Consider the following 22379-nt stretch of genomic DNA (forward strand, 5'->3'; position numbering starts at 1 on the left):
CTAGGATCGCAAATCAAAATGCAATAAAATATGATATGCATGATGATCTAATGTATAACATTCCAAATTGAAAATTTGGGATGTTACAAACCTACCCCCCTTAAGATGAATCTCGCCCTCGAGATTCGGGTTGGCTAGAAAATAGGTGAGAGTGGTCCTTCCGTAGATCTTCCTCTCACTCCCAAGTGGCTTCATCCTCGGTATGGTGACTCCACTGAACTTTGCAAAATTTGATAACCTTGCTGCAGGTGACTCGGCTGGCATACTCAAGAATCTTAACTGGTTTCTCCTCATAGGTCAAGTCACTATCCAGCTGAATCGCTTCCAATGGCACTGTATCTCTCAGTGGTATCTCAGCCATCTCTGCGTGGCACTTCTTCAGCTGGGAAACATGGAACACATCGTGAACTCCCGACAATCCTTCGGGCAATTCCAACTTGTAAGCAACTTCCCCCATACGCTCCAAAACTTTGTATGGTCCTACAAAACGTGGCGCTAACTTTCCCTTAACTCCAAAGCGCTTTACTCCTCGAAGTGGTGATACTCGAAGATAAACTCTGTCTCCGACTTCGTAAACTGTCTCCTTGCGTTTAGAATCCGCATAACTCTTCTGCCTGGACTGGGCTACCTTGAGCCTATCACGAATCAGCTTCACTTTCTGTTCAGACTCTTTAATCAAATCTGGTCCAAACAACTGGCGGTCTCCAACTTCGTCCCACAAAAACGGTGTCCTACACCTCCTTCCGTACAGAGCTTCGAAAGGGGCCATCTTCAAACTGGATTGATAACTGTTGTTGTAAGAGAACTCTGCATATGGCAAATTGTCGTCCCAACTAGATCCATAATCTAGCGCATAAGCTCTCAGCATGTCCTCCAAAATCTGATTGACTCTCTCGGTCTGTCCGTCTGTCTATGGATGAAAAGCTGTACAGAACTCTAGCCTGGTACCCAAAGTCTCGTGCAACTGATTCCAAAACTTTGAAGTAAACTGGGTTCCTCTATCTGATACAATGGTCCTCGGAACTCCATGCAGACATACGATCCTGGTCATGTATATCTTTGCCAACTTAGCACTTGTATAAGTGGTCTTTACTGGGATGAAATGAGCTACCTTCGTCAAACGATCGACTACAACCCATATCGTGTCATAGCCTGAACGAGTCCTGGGCAATCCTGTGATAAAATCCATGCCTAGCTTATCCCACTTCCATTCGGGTATCGGCAATGGTTGTAGCAATCCTGCTGGCTTCTGATGCTCTTCCTTTACTCTCTGACATACATCACAAACTGCTACATACTCCGCAATATCCTTCTTCATTCCGGTCCACCAGAAAGTATCCTTCAAATCCAAATACATCTTGGTATTTCCTGGGTGAATCGAATATGGTGAATCATGGGCCTCTTGCAGAATCAACTTCCTGATCTCCGTATCATTGGGCACATAAACGCGGTCCTCAAACCATAAGGTATCGTGGTCATCCTCACGAAATCCCTTGGCTCAAGTGGACCATATGCAAGGCAAAGGTTTGCTCTTGATAGGTTTTCTATTTTACCGGTCTCGTGATGGTAGTTGGGAGACCGGGTTATAGGATCGATTGCCGTACTATCAAGGGGGCTCTCGATGAGTAGCTTGATCGTATCGTTCATAGAGAGCTCAAACCATTGCATCCTTGCATCATCTTTATTGGTTCTTGTTTGGTTCTTCTCTTTGTGACAAGCTCGAGTTCATCGAAAACGGAGTTCACTCGCATCTTCTATGATGTTTTCGATGTTGGAGGTTATGCCGGTTCTTCTCGGTTGGAGGTTTTACTCCTCTATTTGTTGGCATACCTCACCTGCCTCTTCTTACTATAACAAGCTTGAGTTTGCTCAATTCGGAGCTCATATGAAGAAGTTATGGCAGCTCTGGTTTTCTCCCTGCGGTAGTACCGCGGCCAGAGCGGCAGTACCGCTTATCGCCCCAAGCGGTAGTACCGCTGTCCAAAGCGGTAGTACCGCCTATGGCCATAAGCGGTAGTACGGCTACGGTTCCGCGCTGGTACCGCCTCGATTTTGGGTCTTGCATTTTTCGTGTCGAGTTTTGCAGTAGTTGCACGGCAGTAAGGCACGGCAGTTCCGCCTATAAGCGGTAGTACCGCCCCGATGGGCGGTAGTACAGCCTGTAAGCGGTAGTACCGCTCCGGTCGGGCGGTAGTACCGCTACTGCATTTTTGGTCCCGTGTTCTGCTCCTCCAGCGGTAGTACCGCTGGGGTGCACGGTAGTACCGCTTATATGCGGTACTACCGCCCCATGGTTCATGTTTGGTTGCTCCTTTTCCCTGCTTCTTCCGCCAGAGCGGTAGTACCGCTCGTGGAGCGGTAGTACCGCTCGTGTGCGGGCTGAGCACATAACGGTTGGATTTTTCCCCTTCTATAAAAGGGGGTCTTCTTCCCCAATGAACCTTATCTCTTGAGCTCGTGTTCTTCCCCCATTGTTGACCTTCTTCGAGCTTGCTAACTCTCAATCCCTCCATGGATTCTTGCTAGTTTTTGAGGGAAAAGAGAGAGGAGATCTAGATCCACATTTCCACCAATCACTTTCTCCTCTTTGTGAGGGGAACCCCTTGGATCTAGATCTTGGAGTTCTTGGTGTTCTCCTTCTTGTTCTTCCTCTCATTTTCCTCCCTAGCATTAGTTGCTTCGGTGGGATTTGAGAGAGAAGGACTTGGGCACTCCGTGTGCCCTTGCCATTGCATTTGGTGCATCGGTTTGAGTTCTCCACGGTGATACGTGGAAGTTACAAGTTGAGAAGCTTATTACTCTTGGGTGCTTGGTGCCCTTGAGCTTGTTCCTCTTGGGTGCTTGGGCGCCCTAGACGGTTGGTGGTGTTCGGAGCTCAATCATTGTGGTGTAAAGCTCCGGGCAAGCGTCGGGGTCTCCAATTAGGTTGTGGAGATCGCCCCGAGCAATTTGACGGGTTCCGGTGACCGCCCCCAAGGGTTGCCAAAGTGTACGGGTTCGGTGACCGCCCCCAAGGGTTGCCATTTGTACGGGTTCGGTGACCGCCCTCAAGGGTCCCTTAGTGGAATCACGGCATCTTGCATTGTGCGAGGGCGTGAGGAGATTACGGTGGCCCTAGTGGCTTCTTGGGGAGCATTGTGCCTCCACACCGCTCCAAACGGAGATTAGCATCCGCAAGGGTGTGAACTTCGGGATACATCGTCGTCTCCGCGTGCCTCGGTTATCTCTTAACCGAACCCTTTACTTATGCACTTTACTTTGTGATAGCCATATTGTTTCTTGTCATATATCTTGCTATCACTTAGTTGTTTATCTTGCTTAGAATAAGTTGTTGGTGCACATAGGTGAGCCTAGTTGTTATAGGTTTTGTGCTTGTCAAATTAACCGCTAGGTTTATTCCGCATTTGTTCAAGCCTAAACCGTAATTATTTTAAAGCGCCTATTCACCCCCCCTAGGCGACATCCACGATCTTTCAGCAGGGGTCTGGGCCCATCGCCCTATGCACACCTGCACGTTGCGTACGCGGCCGGAAGCAGACCTAGCCTAGTGGCGTTCCAGTCCAATCCGGCACGCGCCACTCAGTCGCTGACGTCACGAAGGCTTCGGCTGATACCACGACGCCGGGATACCCATAACTACTCCCGCGTAGATGGTTAGTGCGTATAGACCAAATGGCCAGACTCAGATCAAATACCAAGAACTCGTTAAGCGTGTTATGTCGAAGTAACCGCGGACGCCGTCCAGGGCCAGGCCCACCTCTCACCTAGGCGGTCTCAACCTGCCCTGTCGCTCCACCATAAAGTAACAGTCGGGGGCCGTCAGGAACCCAGGCCCACCTCTACCGGGGTGGAGCCACCTGTCCTTTCAGCCCCCTCATCAGAATCACTTGCGGGTACTCCTCGAGCCGACCCGACTTTAGTCACCACATGTGTCATGTATAATGTATATAGAATATACCCGTGATCACCTCCCAAAGTGATCACGGCCCAGTAGTATAGCATGGCAGACGGACAAGAGTGTAGGGCCACTGATGGAACACTAGCATCCTATACTAAGCAGTAGGATAGCAGGTAAGGATAACAACTGTAGCAACAATGACAGGCTATGCATCAAAATAGGATTAACCGAAAGCAGTAACATGCTACACTACTCTAATGCAAGCAGTATAGAGAAGAATAGGCGATATCTGGTGATCAAGGGGGGGGGCTTGCCTGGTTGCTCAGACAAGAAGGAGGGGTCGTCAGTGACGTAGTCGACCACAGGGGCATCAGCATCGTCACGGGGTCTACCGAAAAGAAGAGGGGGGAGAAACAGTAAATACAAAGCAAGCAAGTGCATAACAGGACAACAGGCAGAGCTAGACGTGTTCTAACGCGGTATGAGGTGATACCGGTGAAGGGGGGAAACATCCGGGAAAGTATCCCCGGTGTTTCACGTTTTCGGACAGATGAACCGGAGGTGAAATGTTGCAGGTTCACTATGCTAGGGTCGCGTGGCGAACGAACGGACTGCGTATTCGGATTCGTCTCGTCGTTCTGAGCAACTTTCATGTAGAAAACATTTTCATCTGAGCTACGGTTTATTTTCTATGAATTTCTAAAGGTTTAAACATTTTCTGAAATTATTAAATTAACAGAAAAGGAATATGACGTCATCATGACGCCATGCTGACATCAGCAAGTCAACAGCGGCTGTACAGGTCAAACCTAACATGTGGGTCCAGTGGGACCCACATGTCAGCCTCTGTTAGTATTAAACAGAGTTAAACTTAAACTAATTTACTAATTAAGCTACCGGGCCCACCTGTCATAGGCTTATTAGGGTTTTTAGTTTATTTTTTATTTACAAAAATCATTTAGTTAACTAGAAGGGCCGGTGGGGCCCGCGTGTCAGTGACACCGGATGGCCACGTCAGCGCGTTGACTGGTCAACCCAGCCAACGGGGCCAGTGGGGGCCACTGGCAGTGACCCAGGGCTGGTCCCCACGCATTGCCACGTCGGCGGCCGGCGTTTAAACGCCGACGCACGCTCCGGCGACCACCCGAGACGGCGGCGTTGCGCGGAAACGGCGCACAGGGGGCCATTTGGCCCGCGGTTTCTTCCTACGGGACGGGCGCGACGCGACGCGTCCGTTGGTGGCCGCGAAAAGCACGGGGATGGCCGGAAACGGCCGCTACCTCGACGGCGGCGGGTGGTGCATTCGGGTGAAGCTCGGGGTCGGCGCTACGGGCTCGACGGAGTGCGTGGATGGGTGCATCTGGCCCGCACAGACGTGCTGAGCACGAAGCCGGGCTCAGCTGAGCTCGACGGCGAGCATGGCCGCGACGGTGAAGCGCCTGGCGGCGACCGGAGCTCGGCAACGATGGCAGCTATCTACGGAGCGCTAGGGGGCCAACGAGGAGCAGCAGGGGGAGGAGAAGCTCACCGTGCGGCACTCACGTAGGCCCTCGACGGATTAGTAGCTGCAGATCGGCGCCGGGGAAGAAAGGGATCGCCGGCGACCGAAGTTGAAGACGAGCTTGGTGTGCTCGTTGCAGGGGCTCCCAAGTCCAACTGGTGGTGGCAAGCGGTGTAGGGGACGGTGGCGGAGCGAACAGGCATGTTGGAAGGACGCGTGGAGGATGGTGGCTGCGAGGGCGACGGCGGCCATGGTGGCCGTGGCGTTCGGATGCGATGGGGAGGGGATCTGGGGTGCGAGGGAGAGAGCGAAGCGGGCGAGGGGAAAGGACTGGCGCGAGTGGGGTGGCAGAGCAAGTGGAAGGGGAGCCCGAGGCGTCGCCCTTATCCTCTCCCGGCGAGGCCTGCGAGGTGGTCGGGTGTCGCCGAGGTGCCCGGTCGGTCGAACAGTGGGAGGTGGGAGACGAAAGGGGAGGGGTAGTGGGCCACATGGCCTGTTGGGCTTAGCCCGGAGGGTTAGGCCGAGGGGTGGGGGGTCAGGGGCCTTTTCTCTCTCTCCCTTTTTCCTTTCTTGTGCTCTTTTCTTTTCACAGAAAAATGCTATGCAATATTTGTGCTGCCAAAAGGAGTTCTGAAAAATGTGGGACTAGGCCAAATAAATACATTACAATATTTGGCACCTGCCACAAAAAGTTTGGGAGGAGTTTGAAATGATTTGGATTTTTCACAATTGGAAAAACATTTAAAAATGCTGATTTGGAACTGCTTTCATTCCCAGGGGAAATTAGCTACCTCAAATGATGTTGAATCACTCATGACATTTAGTCAATGAGTATTTTCAACCCAACGAACATTTTTGTTTTACTGTTTGGAGGAATAATTTATTTGACTTTATTTTAAAATTGAATTTGAATTGGTTTTGAATCAACGTGAGATTAGCAACAGTAACAGTGATGACATGGCGCCATTAACAGAGATTACTGTAGCACGACACTGGGGGTGTTACAAATCTCCTCCACTACAAGAAATCTCGTCCCGAGATTTAGGTGGGGAAGTAAAGAGCAACTTCAGAAGAACTAACACTTATAGGGTTAATTATCTGGAGAACAATTCAGGGAATGTGGCAGAAGTATCTCTCGAGTTGAAACTTAAGAAAACATCGAGAGCAAAATATGAAGGTACAATAGGAAGTTTCAGGCGAATGGACAAACGATCAATACCTGAACAGAGTGTGAGAAGGGGGTTCAGAGCATCGGGAATAGATCATCTCTCGGAAGGTGGCTCGTGACATGATACGAAGCCAAATGCAAGAATATTTCAGAATCAAAGATATACAGGGGAGTCAGGTTTCGATCCTGTGGAACTGTGGGTTATGGGCCCACCATGTGGGCTTTTTTTTTAGGAGCAGTGACATCTTGCACGGACATGATAGCAAGGCATGTCAGAGAGCACCCTGTCAGTTATGTCGGCAACACGTTGGTACCAAGGGTGAGGGACGAAGAGAACCATTTTCCTGCTCGTTGAAACGAGGCGGACCAATAGGCAAAGTTCTCGTCCATCAGGGGTTACCGGAATGTCATCAACAACATTAACAGGGTCTTACTGATAGAGTTGTACACTGAGGTGTTTGCATAAGCCGGAGAATATTACTGCTTAGATCATATAGATCACAAGAAACATTAAACCAACCAATGGAAAGGAAAATACGATTATCAGATTAAACAGAACAATGGAAAGGAAAATGTGTTTAAGCACATATTTCAGGGATATTTCCTTCCCAAGGACAAGCTGAGCATGATATCCATGACGGAATATAATGTAGAAAACTCTTTAGGTAGGGGAGAGAAATTTCATGACATTACCCATACAACGGTGTTTGGATAATTGAGCGAGAAACATTTAGCATTGGGCTTCAAATGTTCCTGTTGAAAATCGGAGTACCATAGACATGCTTCGAGATAGCATTGACATGGTCAACAGGTGAAGATCAGACTTTGGAAACAAAAAGGATCCATCAGGAACAACTTATAGAATAAGTCTTACGATTTCCTCATGGAAGAATAGCTAACCTTGCTAAAAGGGAAAACTTATAACAATAGGTCCTCCGGCCAGGTGTGTTTGGCATGTCATCACCTTACCGGGTCATAAATAGGCCAATGTTATAACTCTTGGAAATATGTTCCAACCATCATATCTGACCGAGATTCAGATCTGATTGGTGTCAGGATAACTCAGACTCAGGATGCCTGAGAAGGAAGGTGCAACACAAATTGTCGAAACGACATCGAAGATTCTCGGGAGATGAACTATGGAAGCGAGTTCCGAACAAGGGTTCATCATTACATCAAGGAGAGGCGAGGAGGTGACTGATTGACTCAGCGACAATCCATTGAGATTTCCAAAAGATGGATTTACACAACTATGTGAACAAGGAGATAACATTAGCTAGATCGAATGACTTAATGATGTATGCTCGAGGAAAACAGACACAGTTAAACATTGGTTGAAATGTGCACCCGAAATATGGGCTAGGTAGCACAATCAATGTTCGAATGATGATTCATTAAGCCATAGACGTAGAATGAAACTATAGGCCAATAACTTCAAAGCATTAGGGTTACTAGAAGTTTAGAATTTACACATCACAGACCATTTGTCGGTATTTCGTTTAGAAACAACACAGGGATCAGAAAACAAATGGAGATGGCGAGAAGTATTACTATATCAAGAATTCTCAAGAGGTGGAGAAATTCTCACAATATCCTTGACATAAAGGATGGTAATACTCCAAGGTAGAACATAACATAGGCTGGTTAGCAAGGAGCTCCATAACTTGATCAAGTTTGTGATTGAAGGAATGAAAGGTTGTTGTCGATGGTAACTCAAATTACCAAGGAACGAGGATGGCACTTATCATCAAGAATTCCATTGATATCCTGGAAGGAGTCAAAATGTTGATGATGTTCACGGCAAATTTTGTCAAGAGGCTCCACGAAGATGTAATCGATCGGCGATGACATCAAGTCAAAGGAATGATGAAGCGATAGGTTAATGGAACCAAGGGGAAGGCACAAACTTGAAATCAAGCTTGTTGTTCAAGGCGAACTAATATGACGAGGAAGATCGACGTAAGCTTAGCTCATCATCGAAAGTTGTGTTCCGGGAAGGACCGGGTAGCACAGTTAAAAGTTTGCACGATAATGATATAGCCGATAAGGCTAGGAATGACTTGAGGGATTATTACACTCGTAAGCAACAAGAATTACTTACAGTTATTGAATCGGAGTGCGGAATCGATTCGCTTATCGGTGTTCTCGAGTGACTAATAACTCAGAGCCCGTGGAAAATTGGAATCAGTGAGAATGTAGCACTTGATGAAAAACTCATAAGAAGTTATGCAGTTCCATGATAATCTCGAGATACCAGGGGGTCATACTCGACGACAGATCAAGGTAAAGGTTGGACTAGGGTATTGCCCTGCAGAAGACAAGTGCTCAAACTTGCACGAGAAACGGAATCAAGGAGAAACATGGTCGGAACCACGTCCACGGATACCAGATGAACTTATTACAAGGGGGTAATTATTATAAGAGAAGCTTCCATGATAGGATCTACATCGTGTCCATGGTCATGAACACAAAGGTTCAAGGTCGACTCCCACTTCTTCAATGCATAACCTTCCATTCGCCTCTCGTATTTTGATAATGACATTAGTTGTCGAAAGTTTTACCTGGTGCAATACCAGATAAGTATGTCCCGCGAAATCTTTCGGGTTCACACAGATTAAGGAAGGCATAGGTTCAACCCATCGGGGCATCGTAGAAAGATATACTACAAACTTCAGGAGTAAATAACACAAGCTCAGAAGTAGAGCATGGTCGACAAAGCAGAGGATACAATTTACCAAAGGCATTATGTATCCTAGGAAAAGCTCACCAGCTTATTTAATATGGAGGACATTGTCGGATAAAATCCGACAAAAGGGTCTGGTGGTCCACAAGGGATCTGATGTGAGCATCAGTACTCAACCAGAGGAAGAAAGAATGTAAGGAGATCAGACTATAGAAACAACTGACTAACTCACAAGCTCAAATGCAAAGGAATTATGAATTCCAAGTCAAGGGATCAGAACAATGCTCTGATTAGGGATGGATAAGTTGAATAGCCTTAGGGGTACAATCGATGACGATTTGATTGGTCGAGATCCAGCTCATGTTAAAGATGTCTGAGCCGGAAGGATGAATTCTAGGATCTGATTGAGGATTGCGAGCATTCGCAACATATTGAATCAATGGACTCAAAAAGATAATGACAAGAGATGCCAATAAGATTACGAGACTTAAGATTAATCATAATGCAAGTAAGCAAGAATTTCAAGAGCAAAAAGGCTCCTGAAGATTTTCGGAAGATCGAATGATATCTTGAACACTTTTGTGAAATACTTGAATCAACTAGGGATGACCGGATACTCGGTAAGTGCTAGAAATTATCCGTAGTGGTATTCATGCGGCAAAGAACAGCAAGGCAGTAAGCTCAAAGGATTCTCGGAGCAGCAAAGAGAATTTCGGGGTATCTTGTAATAACAAGATCAACTGGGAAGCATTGTAGGAATGGCGAGTATACGTGGTTATCCACATGGGTTTATCGATGGAAGGGAATTGCAAAAGCAATTAACACAAGTTCTCGGGTTATCAGCGGAGAGTATCTTCAGGGTCTTCACGTGCAGCAGACGATCATCAGTAATAAGGGGCTCTCCGGGTGAAAGTGATAACGAGATCCTAATGTTAGATTTAGTAAATTCACTTAACCCGAATAGAAGAGAGATCAGAGTCCCGGAGTATAGACAAGGAGTAAAAGATCCTAATACCACCCAATGGCGACGTGGGCCCGTAAGCCACACAGCCATGTTAGTAAAAGTTTTTGTAATGTCTAGACTCGACTTCGGCCAAGGAGTGTGGAAAGGGGGATTCCTACAGGCAATCAGCTCTGATACCAACTTGTGACACCCCCGATTTGACCGTACACTAATCATGCACGCAAATGTGTACGATCAAGATCAGGGACTCACGGGAAGATATCACAACACAACTCTAAAACATAAATAAGTCATACAAGCATCATAATACAAGCCAGGGGCCTCGAGGGCTCGAATAACAAGTGCTCGATCACAGACGAGTCAGCGGAAGCAACAATATCTGAGTACAGACATAAGTTAAACAAGTTTGCCTTAAGAAGGCTAGCACAAACTGGGATACAGATCGAACGAGGTGCAGGCCTCCTGCCTGGGATCCTCCTAACTACTCCTGGTCGTCGTCAGCGGCCTGCACGTAGTAGTAGGCACCTCCAGTGTCGTAGGAGTCGTCGTCGACGGTGGCGTCTGGCTCCTGGGCTCCAACATCTGGTTGCGACAACCGGGTAGGAAGGAAAGGGGGAAAAAGAGGGAGAAAGGCAACCGTGAGTACTCATCCAAAGTACTCGCAAGCAAGGAGCTACACTACATATGCATGGGTATATGTGTAAAAGGGCCATATCAGTGGACTGAACTCCAGAAAGCCAGAATAAAAGGGGGATAGCTAGTCCTGTCGAAGACTACGCTTCTGGCCATCTCCATCTTGCAGCATGTAGAAGAGAGTAGATTGAAGTCCTCCAAGTAGCATCGCATAGCATAATCCTACCCGGCGATCCCCTCCTCGTCGCCCTGTTAGAGAGCGATCACCGGGGTGTATCTGGCACTTGGAAGGATGTATTTTATTCAGTATCCGGTTCTAGTTGTCATAAGGTCAAGGTACAACTCCGGGTCGTCCTTTTACCGAGGGACACGGCTATTCGAATAGATAAACTTCCCTGCAGGGGTGCACCACATAACCCAACACGCTCGATCCCATTTGGCCGGACACACTTTTCTGGGTCATGCCCGGCCTCGTAAGATCAACGCGTCACAGCCCCACCTAGGCACAACAAAGAGGTCAGCACGCCGGTCTAACCCTATGTGCGCAGGGGTCTGGGCCCATCGCCCTATGCACACCTGCACGTTGCGTACGCGGCCGGAAGCAGACCTAGCCTAGTGGCGTTCCAGTCCAATCCGGCACGCGCCACTCAGTCGCTGACGTCACGAAGGCTTCGGCTGATACCACGACGCCGGGATACCCATAACTACTCCCGCGTAGATGGTTAGTGCGTATAGACCAAATGGCCAGACTCAGATCAAATACCAAGAACTCGTTAAGCGTGTTATGTCGAAGTAACCGCGGACGCCGTCCAGGGCCAGGCCCACCTCTCACCTAGGCGGTCTCAACCTGCCCTGTCGCTCCGCCATAAAGTAACAGTCGGGGGCCGTCAGGAACCCAGGCCCACCTCTACCGGGGTGGAGCCACCTGTCCTTTCAGCCCCCTCATCAGAATCACTTGCGGGTACTCCTCGAGCCGACCCGACTTTAGTCACCACATGTGTCATGTATAATGTATATAGAATATACCCGTGATCACCTCCCAAAGTGATCACGGCCCAGTAGTATAGCATGGCAGACGGACAAGAGTGTAGGGCCACTGATGGAACACTAGCATCCTATACTAAGCAGTAGGATAGCAGGTAAGGATAACAACTGTAGCAACAATGACAGGCTATGCATCAAAATAGGATTAACCGAAAGCAGTAACATGCTACACTACTCTAATGCAAGCAGTATAGAGAAGAATAGGCGATATCTGGTGATCAAGGGGGGGGGGCTTGCCTGGTTGCTCAGACAAGGAGGGGTCGTCAGTGACGTAGTCGACCACAGGGGCATCAGCATCGTCACGGGGTCTACCGAAGAGAAGAGGGGGGAGAAACAGTAAATACAAAGCAAGCAAGTGCATAACAGGACAACAGGCAGAGCTAGACGTGTTCTAACGCGGTATGAGGTGATACCGGTGAAGGGGGGAAACATCCGGGAAAGTATCCCCGGTGTTTCACGTTTTCGGACAGATGAACCGGAGGTGAAATGTTGCAGGTTCACTATGCTAGGGTCGCGTGGCGAACGAACGGACTGCGTATTCGGATTCGTCTCGTCGTTCTGAGCAACTTTCATGTAGAAAACATTTTCATCTGAGCTACGGTTTATTTTCTATGAATTTCTAAAGGTTTAAACATTTTCTGAAATTATTAAATTAACAGAAAAGGAATATGACGTCATCATGACGCCATGCTGACATCAGCAAGTCAACAGCGGCTGTACAGGTCAAACCTGACATGTGGGTCCAGTGGGACCCACATGTCAGCCTCTGTTAGTATTAAACAGAGTTAAACTTAAACTAATTTACTAATTAAGCTACCGGGCCCACCTGTCATAGGCTTATTAGGGTTTTTAGTTTATTTTTTATTTACAAAAATCATTTAGTTAACTAGAAGGGCCGGTGGGGCCCGCATGTCAGTGACACCGGATGGCCACGTCAGCGCGTTGACTGGTCAACCCAGGCAACGGGGCCAGTGGGGGCCACTATGATTGTGCGAACTTCCTCCATTGTGATTGTGACCTCCATGGTTATGCTGAAGGTGTCCTCCCGAGTTCGGGGTAAAACGAGGCTTCTGGTGAGCTCCTGTACTGTACTTTCCTTGTCCATACTTCCTCTTACGACTCTCAATCTGCTGCTGCTTCCCTTCAATCATGAGAGCTCTATCTACCAACTCCTGGTAGTTGTTAAAAGTTGCCACCATCAACTGCATGCTCAGCTCATCATTCAGTCCTTCCAGAAACTTCTCCTGCTTAGCTGCATCCGTAGCAACGTCATCTGGGGCATAACGTGCTAACTTACTAAAATCCTCCACGTACTGGCCAACGGTACGTCCTCCTTGGCGTAAGTTGCGAAACTCACGCTTCTTCATGGCCATAGCTCCTACTGAAACATGGGCAGTACGGAAAGCTTGTTAAAACTGGTCCCATGTGACAGTGTCAATGGGGTGAGTGGCTGTGTAATTCTCCCACCACGATGCTGCGGGTCCATCAAGCTGATGTGCGGCAAAACGCACTCTCTCCGCATCTGTGCATCCTGCAGTGGTCAGCTCCCTTCCAACCTTGCGGAGCCAATCATCTGCCACAATCGGCTCGGTGCTACTGGAAAACACCGGCGGATTCAGCCTAAGAAATCGGGCTAAGTGATTAACAGGTGGTGGTGGTGGTGGGTTGTTGTTGTTGTTGTTGCCTTGGTTTTGAACTAGCACTTGCATCAGGGCATTCTGCTGCTGAATCAACTGAGTGATCTCCGGCGGGAAAACAAATCCGGTGTCGCGTCTCGGAGGCATCTGAATAGAATAGAATGAGGTCTAGAGGGAAAACACTACCCATATGCACATGAGATAAACACAATCATATCACTCCAATCAATTCAAACAAGGCATACAATCGATCTAACTATCGTTACAAAGTGCTTGGACTATAATATATACATGGTGGAATACTACTACTAAATTTGGTGGTCTACTAGAAAAATTGCTCAGTCGAAGACTCCATGATATATGCTCCGGCTTCATCCTCCAAATCATCCTCACTAGGGTCCGAGTCGGTGTCGTCAATGATGATGTAATTCTCCGGGCAAGTAGAATCGTCATCATCTCCTCCTGGTGCTGGGTCTCCCATGAAAACTCCTAGCTTCTTTGTCAGGTCGTCATTCTCCTCCACTAGTGCGACGATTTCCTCCATATAATCCTCGCGTGTAGCCTTGAGTTCTTCCTCCAGTTCCATGATCCTAGTCTTTGCCTTCTTCAGTTCTATCATGTCTGCGCACATCTGGTTTTCCTGGCGACGAATGTGCTGGTTTAACTCCTGGATGAAAGCTGCAATAGATCTATCCTTCCTGGTACTGATCATCTCCCATTGCTCGTCTCGGCGCCCACAAATCTGATAGATAGTATCCTTGAGACCATTGTGGTACACTTCTTCAATGCGTCCCATGGTGATGTGGGCTGCCATGCTCTTTCCTAGACTCCAGGTTGGTGCATCAAAGGAAAACTCTATGGGCTCAGTGATTGGCGTGAACGTCCTTCCTGGAACTTGAACTTGGATCATCCAGCGCTCCTCTTCTGGTAGTGTGGCGTTGTAGGTTCCGGTGAAGCTTGGTATTCCGATGTTCAGGTACTTAGTAACTTCCTTCAAGTGTAGTCCAAAAGGTGTATCCTCATCTGGTTGCGCGAACTTGTTCCTTGCATCCGCCATCCTAAAAGAGTGGAAGAAAGGAGAGGAGTCAGAAATGAGAAGAGAGTAGTGATCTAGGGCTTTAGCTTAGTGGTCGTGTCCTACAGTCAGCGTGTGCTCTGATACCATCTCTGTAGCGACCAGACCTCAAATAGTCTAGTCTCTGTGCATCAGTGTCATCCCTGGATCGGTAATGCTGACACGCATAGTACTTTGAAGAATTTATAACAGAGTAGCAATCACACACTTATTACATCAAATAGTTCAAGAGAACTCAATACAATAAATATGGCTTAAGGCCATCTAAAATACGATAACAGCAGAAGGCTTGGAAGATAAATTGAGTCCATCAACTCCAACGGCATCACTGAGTATAAGACCACGACCTAAGGCTCCTTACTCGTCGTCTGAAAAGTCTGCAACATGATACCTTGCTGCCCAAAAACGGGCCAGCACATGGAATATGCTGGCAAAGTAACACATAGAGAGTAATGAACAGAATAATGCTATCTTTACTCCGGGTGGACAGTTACACCTACTTTCCCCTACATCTGCTAGCCCACCTCTTCAAGAGGTCATGTAACCTACTCAAGTATGCTAGAGCCCATAATAGCTTGTGGTTCCACACGAAAGTTTCTAGCATGAATAATCTCATGATCCCTTTGAGTCTGGGTGGCGGTCCATAGGATGATCACACGGGTACTCCGAGATATCCAAAAATACAGACAACACTGGTTTCTCCAGGTGCCTCAATCCACCCAGATGTAAATTAAAGTAGCCACATTAAGTTGAACCATAAATTAATAATCTCACATCTGTCATGAAGAATTCACTCAAATCCAATCCACGTCTACGAGCATAGCATAGCGATATAAGCAAACATAGAAGTAACTCCCAAAGGTTTGATAGTAAACAGGACAATAGGCACTACCTCATCTACTTCCCAAAACCCACATATAAATCAGATCCTAATCATGCAACTGTTTGAGGATTGATCTAATGCAATAACACTGGGTGATGAAAAGTATGATCAAAGTGTTACTTGCCTTGCTGATGATCCATGAAACCTAGAGACTCGTAGTAGCACGCTTCGCACTCCGGGTACTCTATCGCAAACAAACAATACATACATAAGCAATCAAGCAAGGGTGCACGAAATAAAACTCAAAATAAGAGATCTAACCAGAAAGTTCAACTTAAGAACTCCGGTTTGCAAAAAGAATCAATTCAAACGAAGCAACAAAGGTCAAACGGCAAAAGAAACAAGCTTCGTTTACTAATCTGGATCTAAGTCAAATTTTACAGTAGCAAAAACTTGTTTGAGTTGGCTAAACGGAAAGAGAATTTCGAGACGAAACTCTAGGCGCTTGAATCGCCTGATTCCAATAAACGAGCGAAAAGTTATACTAAAACGAAAAACAGATCGGAAATCGCGATCAGGAATAATCGCGGAAAATCCGAGAAAATGAAAAACTGACGAACAGGCTAACGATCGAACGTTCGCTGTCTGTAAAAAAACGAAAACCGTTCGTTAAAACGAACGAACGGGCATTCGCTGTTTAACTAAACCGGAAAAAAATAAACCGATCTAATATAAAAAAACGCATCTCGGTTTCGAAATAAAACCGAACGGTTTTTCGAGAAAAACCGGCGGCTACCTCGGTTCGCGTGACGGCGGCGGCGGCGAGCGGCTTCGGCGGGTGGCGGCGTCGGGCGAGAGGCGGCGGCGGACGGCGGCGGGGCTTCGGCGGGTGGCGGGTCGGGCGGCGGGCGGCGCGGGGCGGCGGGGGCGCGGGCGGCGGCGGCGGCGCGGGCGGCCGCTAGGGTTTCGGGGCGGCGGCGACTTGGGCTGAGGCGGGGCTCGGGCCGCGGCTTTAAAGGTCGGCCGGGCTGAGGTGTCCGGGTCGGACACGGCCCGTAAGGCGGTTGACTTTTTTTTTAAAAAAACGAAACGTGCAGAAAAAGTAAGAAAAGAAATACTAAACGGACTCCAAAAATCCCGAAATAAATTTTCCCCATCCTCTAAAAATAAGTCGGACAAGATGAACATTTATTTGGGCCTAAAATGCAATTTTGAAAAACGCGTATTTTTTCTAATTCGAATAAAATCAAATAAAATCAAATATTTGTTTTTAATATTTTTCCTCCAATATTTCATTATTTGTGGAGAAGTCATTTTATCCCCTCTCATATATTTTCATATGAAATATTTTTGGAGAGAAAAATAATTAAAACAAATGATCCTATTTTCAAAATTTGAGAAAACCCAAATATGAAAATAACGAAATCCCCAACTCTCTCCGTGGGCCCTTGAGTTGCGTGAAATTTCTAGGATCGCAAATCAAAATGCAATAAAATATGATATGCATGATGATCTAATGTATAACATTCAAATTAAAAATTTGGGATGTTACATGAAGCAGGGGCAACAAGGACAAGGTGGGGTCACTGATGGATCAGTAACCAACCTATACTAAACAGTTTAGGATAAGGAGGTAGAACAATGAGCAGGTTACAAAAGCAGGCTATGCATCAGAATAGGAGCAATCATTAACAATAGCAAAATCTAATGCAAGCATGAGAGAGAATGAACTAGGCGATATCGGAATGATCAAGGGGGTTGGCTTGCCTAGAAGCTCTGTCGAAAGGGAAGGAGGGTCGTCGGTGACGTAGTCGATCACAGCGGCATCAGCAGCGGTCTCGGGGTCTACCAGAGAAGAAGAGGGGGGAGAAACAGTAAATATATAACACACAGATGCATGACATGACTACAGGCAGATCTAGAGGTGTCCTGGCGTAGTGCTACATGATGCCGGCAAAGGGGGATAACATCCGGGAATGTTTTTCCGAAGTTTGGCATTATCAGACAGACGAACCGGAGGGGGATGGTTCCATGTTCGCTATACTAGGGACGTATGGCGGACGAACAGACCGCATATTCAGATTCGTCTCGTTGTTCTAAGCAACTTTCATGTATAAAACTTTTTCATCCGAGGTGCGGATTATTTTCTACGAATTTCTAAAGTTTTATTTTTTTTTTGAAATTATTATTAATTTGAAATTAATGCTTAAAACGCTATGGTTACCCAGCCCTGTGTAGATAGATTGTAGACAGAGGCTGACAGTGGGCCAGGGGGTCATAGTTGACCAGTCAACGTTGACTGGTCAACAGGGGTGGGGCCTCCTGTCATAGGCTCATTACTTAATCATCTAGTTAATTAGGTAATTAAGTTAAACTAGTAAGCTTGCACGTGCAATGCACGTCTCAGCTGACACATATAATCATATATATGATAACCTTACCTCTCCCCCACCCAAAAAAGAGATATAGGATAACCTTCTTGAAATTTTGAATTTCACACAAGTGTATAGTACTTAATTCTTGTCTCATACATAATTCAAAACATCATTCTTCATGAATCAATATTTTATGTACAGATCAAGAAACCGAGTTATTCCATGTATAAGCTTTCTCATCTAAGGAATTAACCATATTAAAAGATCTTAAGATTTGCTCACTACTCTAACTTTATGTACCTGAACATTCCAAACGGAAATCAACCATTGTGCAAATACAAAACGTAAGAGCGTAAAAGAAATTACCATGTTTCAAGTTGCGTCTCTTCACCCCCTCGCGTCACCTCCCCTGGGCAACGCCAGGGGACCCCAACCCTATCACCGCCAGGTCCATCCCATATCCCCTCCTGCCGCCGGCCTAGTCCGCGGTGGCGGCAGCTCGACGCCAAAGGGAATACATATTTATGTACATACATGGTAGTCCATAACCATGTTGATATCACGTCCATCACCCAATTCTTTTTATGTTGAAGCAAGGTTACTTGCAAATTGCAATGCAACACGTAGTTGAGCGTGAACAGTTGGATGAACTGGCATGACCTGACTCAAAGCAGAAAGCGGTAAAAAAGAATCAGAGGTTCGTATGAAAGTCCTAAGACAACAATAGCATCCCAAAGATGAAAAAAGCGATCCGCATATTGTAGATATGAATATTTGAGAGCAGTGCTGCTGTTAGTCTACCATTCAAGGGCATGATCATAACCAATGTACTGTTAATAGGCTTGTAAATCATTTTTATTGATTTTTTTGTATTAGTCAAGAGTTCTAGACATGCATTGCGCAAGAAGACAAGACGACATGGTGTATATATAAGTATGCTTCAAATATTATCCAACATCATGTCTTTGTAACAATTCATGTCTGCAGTTAGAAGTTTCGCAAGTTGCCAATGCAAGTGTGGGCAGTAATCTGTTTCCACATTATCCAACATCATGTCTTTGTAACAATTCCATAAAACGATGGCACCAACCCGAATACAATATGTTTTCACATTAAATATTTCAGAATCGAGTGCAGTGCTGCACTCAGCATAGCCATGAAAAAATAATGAGTGAACTACGGAGAAAATACCCCCACTGGGCTTCGTGTTTAAAATGATGACAAAAATTTAGAAAATAATATTTAGATGATGACTACTTCAATAATATTTAAAAGATGACAACAGGGAGGCATGTATCTTCACAACTTCACCACCCAGAATTTTTTTACAAACTACTCCCTCCATTTCTAAATTTAAGTCTTTTTAGAGATTTCAATAAGGTCTGCATACGGATGTATATAGACACACTTTAGAGTGTAGATTCACTCATTTTGCTCCGTATATAGTCCATACTGGAATATCTAAAAAGACTATTATTTAGGAACGCTTGCTAGTTCCTTATGTGACTTCGTCTATGTAACAAAAAACTGTAGCTGGTCTAATTTTGGGAATCGGAGAAATGATAGTCAACATGGGATTGCAAATCACGATGACGAATTTGATCTGCCTCATCAAACACCAATATATGTTCCCTACGAAAGAAGTAATGATTTTAGATTGTCTACATCACATAATTTGGAATTTAAGATAAATTATAAATCAGGTTGTGTCCAATAATTTGGTCCTATGAGAATTTGAAGTTTGGAGTCTTGTCCAAGTGCTGGACTCACTGAGCAGAAGTGCGAACTAAGATATTCAAATTGTTCCCATTATTTTTCTTGCTAAATTCCGGTGCACTTAACAATAGCACCGCCACTAAAACTATGTTGCTTTCCCCACCTTCTTGATCACATCCCAAGTTTGACCAGCAAAATCATTAGTGGGAAAGAGAATAATGCACAACCCACACCATCCTCAGACTCCATTTGTCCCATTACAGCTACCAAAACTGAATGTGGTAAGATGCACTATCAGGGAACTGGAACTTTAATCATTGTTACCGGCGACATTTCTTTGCAGCGGCACTTGAAATAACCATATGATGTGCTAGACAGTCAAGATGTAACGAATACCAATTCTCATATCACAGTTTGCAGAGCTAAAAATCAAAATGAATGGAATCTGGCTTAACAGAGTGTGATGATTTTTTCAATAGAACCGACTGATCCATCAATGTTAGTGCTTTTTTTCTCTAATACGCCGGAGTGTGCGTATCATTTTATATAGAAGAGGGGGAACATCAATGTTAGTGTTAATCACACCATTACTTCATTTATTTTAGGAATACTGGAAACACATTACCGTACTGATTCCTTTGGACTGGTTGCCTCTGCAGCTTTGTGTGCTCGCTTTCAATGGTTCAACATGAATAGGATTTGAACAAAGGCCAATGTTAAATCTAGCAAAAAACTGAAACAAAATAAGATCATATATGGATGAACAAGGCACGCAGTATAAGATCAGGGAGAGGCTACGCCATGTGTATCACCGTCGCGTAGAGGAACAGCGACAGCGGCTTCCCTCACGCAAGGTCGAGGAACAGAGGCGAGGATTCGTCGACATATCGACATTTTCAAATGCCCCGCCGGAGAAATCCATCTTCGCGGCCGAGCCCGCTGTGTCCCACGCCACCACCGCTGCTCCAGGGAGGAGATGGACCCCGCCGCCGCCGCTGACGCAGGCCAAGCGCGTTGCGTCCGAGCTGTCGCCGCTGCTCTACATGTATCAAAATGAAATTTGCACAAGAAATTGGAGTAAAATCTAGCAGGTATTGTTTACTTCAGAAACCACAAGCTTCATCTCGTTAATACGTTTTTCTAGAATTACACTACATCAGGCAGACTCGGCTAGCTACTGATCTGTACGACGGCAAAACTGAACCGAACCCCTAAACACATGGAGAAGATGAACAGAAATAGAAAGGGGATTGCATCACCTTACTGCTGTCGTGTTGTCCACGGTAAGCACTGGTCGACACCAAACCCATCCAATCAGCCAGAAAAGCACCTAATCCAAACCCCAATGGTCTGCATCAACGGCAACACGTGAAGATGCATACAGAAGCATCCACCACTACGGTCCCTACCATGTAATCCCCGCATCCAACCAACCGGCAAATCTATCAAACAACACCAGAACACAAAGGAAGGAAGAATGAAGGAGGGAGCAAATAGATCGTACCAATCCATCGGTAGACAGCCGCATCAACCAAAACAAAACCGAACCACAACGGGCCGGCCGAACAGCGAGTCCGCAATGGCGCCGGCGCCGTCCATCCCACCGCTACAGCCGCACACAGGGAGTCGTGAGAACCAGGGCAAACCCTAGACCTGAGACAGCCGATGCCGTCGGTGAAGACGCGGGGTGATTTGCCCCGTGCTCGATCTGGATGGCACCTATGGCGCACCACGATGTGGGGGCAAGCGGCAGGAGACACGGGAGGAGAGGACGGCGGGCGGCGACGGCGCGGGAGGACGGGTGGCGGCGGGGCGGCGGGGCGGCGAACCACTTGGGCGGGGAACGGCGCGGGCGCGGGAGGAACGGCGTCCCCGCCCGTGCGCTGGCGTCGGATGGGAGGATGAGGATGGGGCGAGAGGTCGTGCGGGGGGCGTGCGTGCGTGCGTGCGTTGTTGGTAGTTTTTTTCTTTTTCGAACGGCAGCGGGGTCAGCGATCGATGCATTATTTAGTTGCTTATAATGCGTGTTTGCAGCGTTAAACACGGGAGGATTAAGAGCCATTAGATTTTGTAAGTGGATGGGTGTGATTGTCTGGTTCTCCGCCCTCTCGTTCTTTTATAGTGATAGTAGATAGATAGATAGATAGATAGTAGATAGATAGTAGATTAAACCAAATTAATTAAGTTAATTAGTTAATATATATTTTTAAACAATTTTTTGTTTTATTTACAGGGGCGGGCCGCACTGGTCGGTGGCCCAGGCCGACCGGGGCGGGTTGTCGGGCGCTGGGCTAACGGGGCTGCGGGCTGGGCAGCCCCGGGCGCTGCCAGCAGGCGAGGTCGGGGGAGGGGCGCCCAGCGCCGGCGAGCGGCGGGGACGGACCGACAGGAAGCGACGGCGGCTGGCAACGAGCGCGCGGCAGGTTGAGAGGCTGCAGGCGCGCGCCAGGTGCAGGGTGCGGCGGCCGGGCACGCGGAGCAGCGGCGCGGGGCGGGGCGGTCTGCGACAGTTGAGCGCACAGTTGCGGGCGGCGAGCGAAACGGCTGGCCTGGCGGGAACAGAAGGAAGCGAGGCGCGCGCTGGTAGGGCGCGGCCGAAGCAGAGGAGGGCGGGTGGCGCGAGGACTGGCGGGTGCGGCAGGGCGCCGTCAGGGTGGGCGAGCAGCAGGCCCGTAGCAGTAGAGCAGCTTGCAGCGACGCAGCAGCAGGCCCGCGGGCGTGGGCGCGCGCACGAGGCCCAGCCAGGGGCACGACTAGTGCGCGGGCAGGGGAGCCGAGGGTGCGGGCACAGACCGCAGCAGCGGATAGCGGGTGCGGGAGCGGAGTTCGATCGCGGCATCGGCGAGTGTAGGAGCGGCGGCT

At 47.4% G+C, this 22379-nt stretch overlaps 1 protein-coding gene across 13 annotated transcripts; it reads right to left on the reverse strand.

The window, feature by feature from the left end:
• Positions 1-13725: 13725 nt before the first annotated feature.
• Positions 13726-21507, reverse strand: LOC109782615 (uncharacterized). Of its 13 annotated transcripts, none has more exons than XM_073504928.1 (6): positions 21022-21507; positions 20330-20556; positions 20143-20250; positions 18168-18461; positions 15611-15670; positions 13726-14586 (listed from the first exon to the last, which is right to left on the reverse strand). In XM_073504928.1, the coding sequence occupies exon 6, from the start codon at positions 14583-14585 to the stop codon at positions 13854-13856; it is 732 nt and encodes a 243-aa protein (XP_073361029.1). In that variant the 5' UTR covers position 14586; positions 15611-15670; positions 18168-18461; positions 20143-20250; positions 20330-20556; positions 21022-21507; the 3' UTR covers positions 13726-13853. The 13 variants fall into 13 exon arrangements, 10 of the variants coding, with proteins under 10 accessions (XP_073361029.1, XP_073361023.1, XP_073361022.1 ...); XM_073504922.1 differs by lacking the exon at positions 15611-15670 and adding an exon at positions 20777-20867 and having other exon boundaries at positions 20143-20239; positions 21022-21501; XM_073504921.1 differs by lacking the exon at positions 15611-15670 and adding an exon at positions 20777-20867 and having other exon boundaries at positions 21022-21501.
• Between the last annotated feature and the right edge of the window lie 872 nt (positions 21508-22379).

This window comes from Aegilops tauschii, chromosome 7 (genome assembly GCF_002575655.3).
Source record: "Aegilops tauschii subsp. strangulata cultivar AL8/78 chromosome 7, Aet v6.0, whole genome shotgun sequence".
NCBI classification, from domain to species: Eukaryota; Viridiplantae; Streptophyta; class Magnoliopsida; order Poales; family Poaceae; genus Aegilops; species Aegilops tauschii.

Bases quoted from the DNA above. Each gene is read 5' to 3' on its own strand.
- LOC109782615 (XM_073504922.1), bottom strand. From the start codon at position 18,370: ATGGACGTGATATCAACATGGTTATGGACTACCATGTATGTACATAAA. The intron at 14,587-18,167 runs GTAATTTCTTTT...CCACTCTTTTAG, and splicing joins GAGACGCAACTTGAAACATG to GATGGCGGATGCAAGGAACA.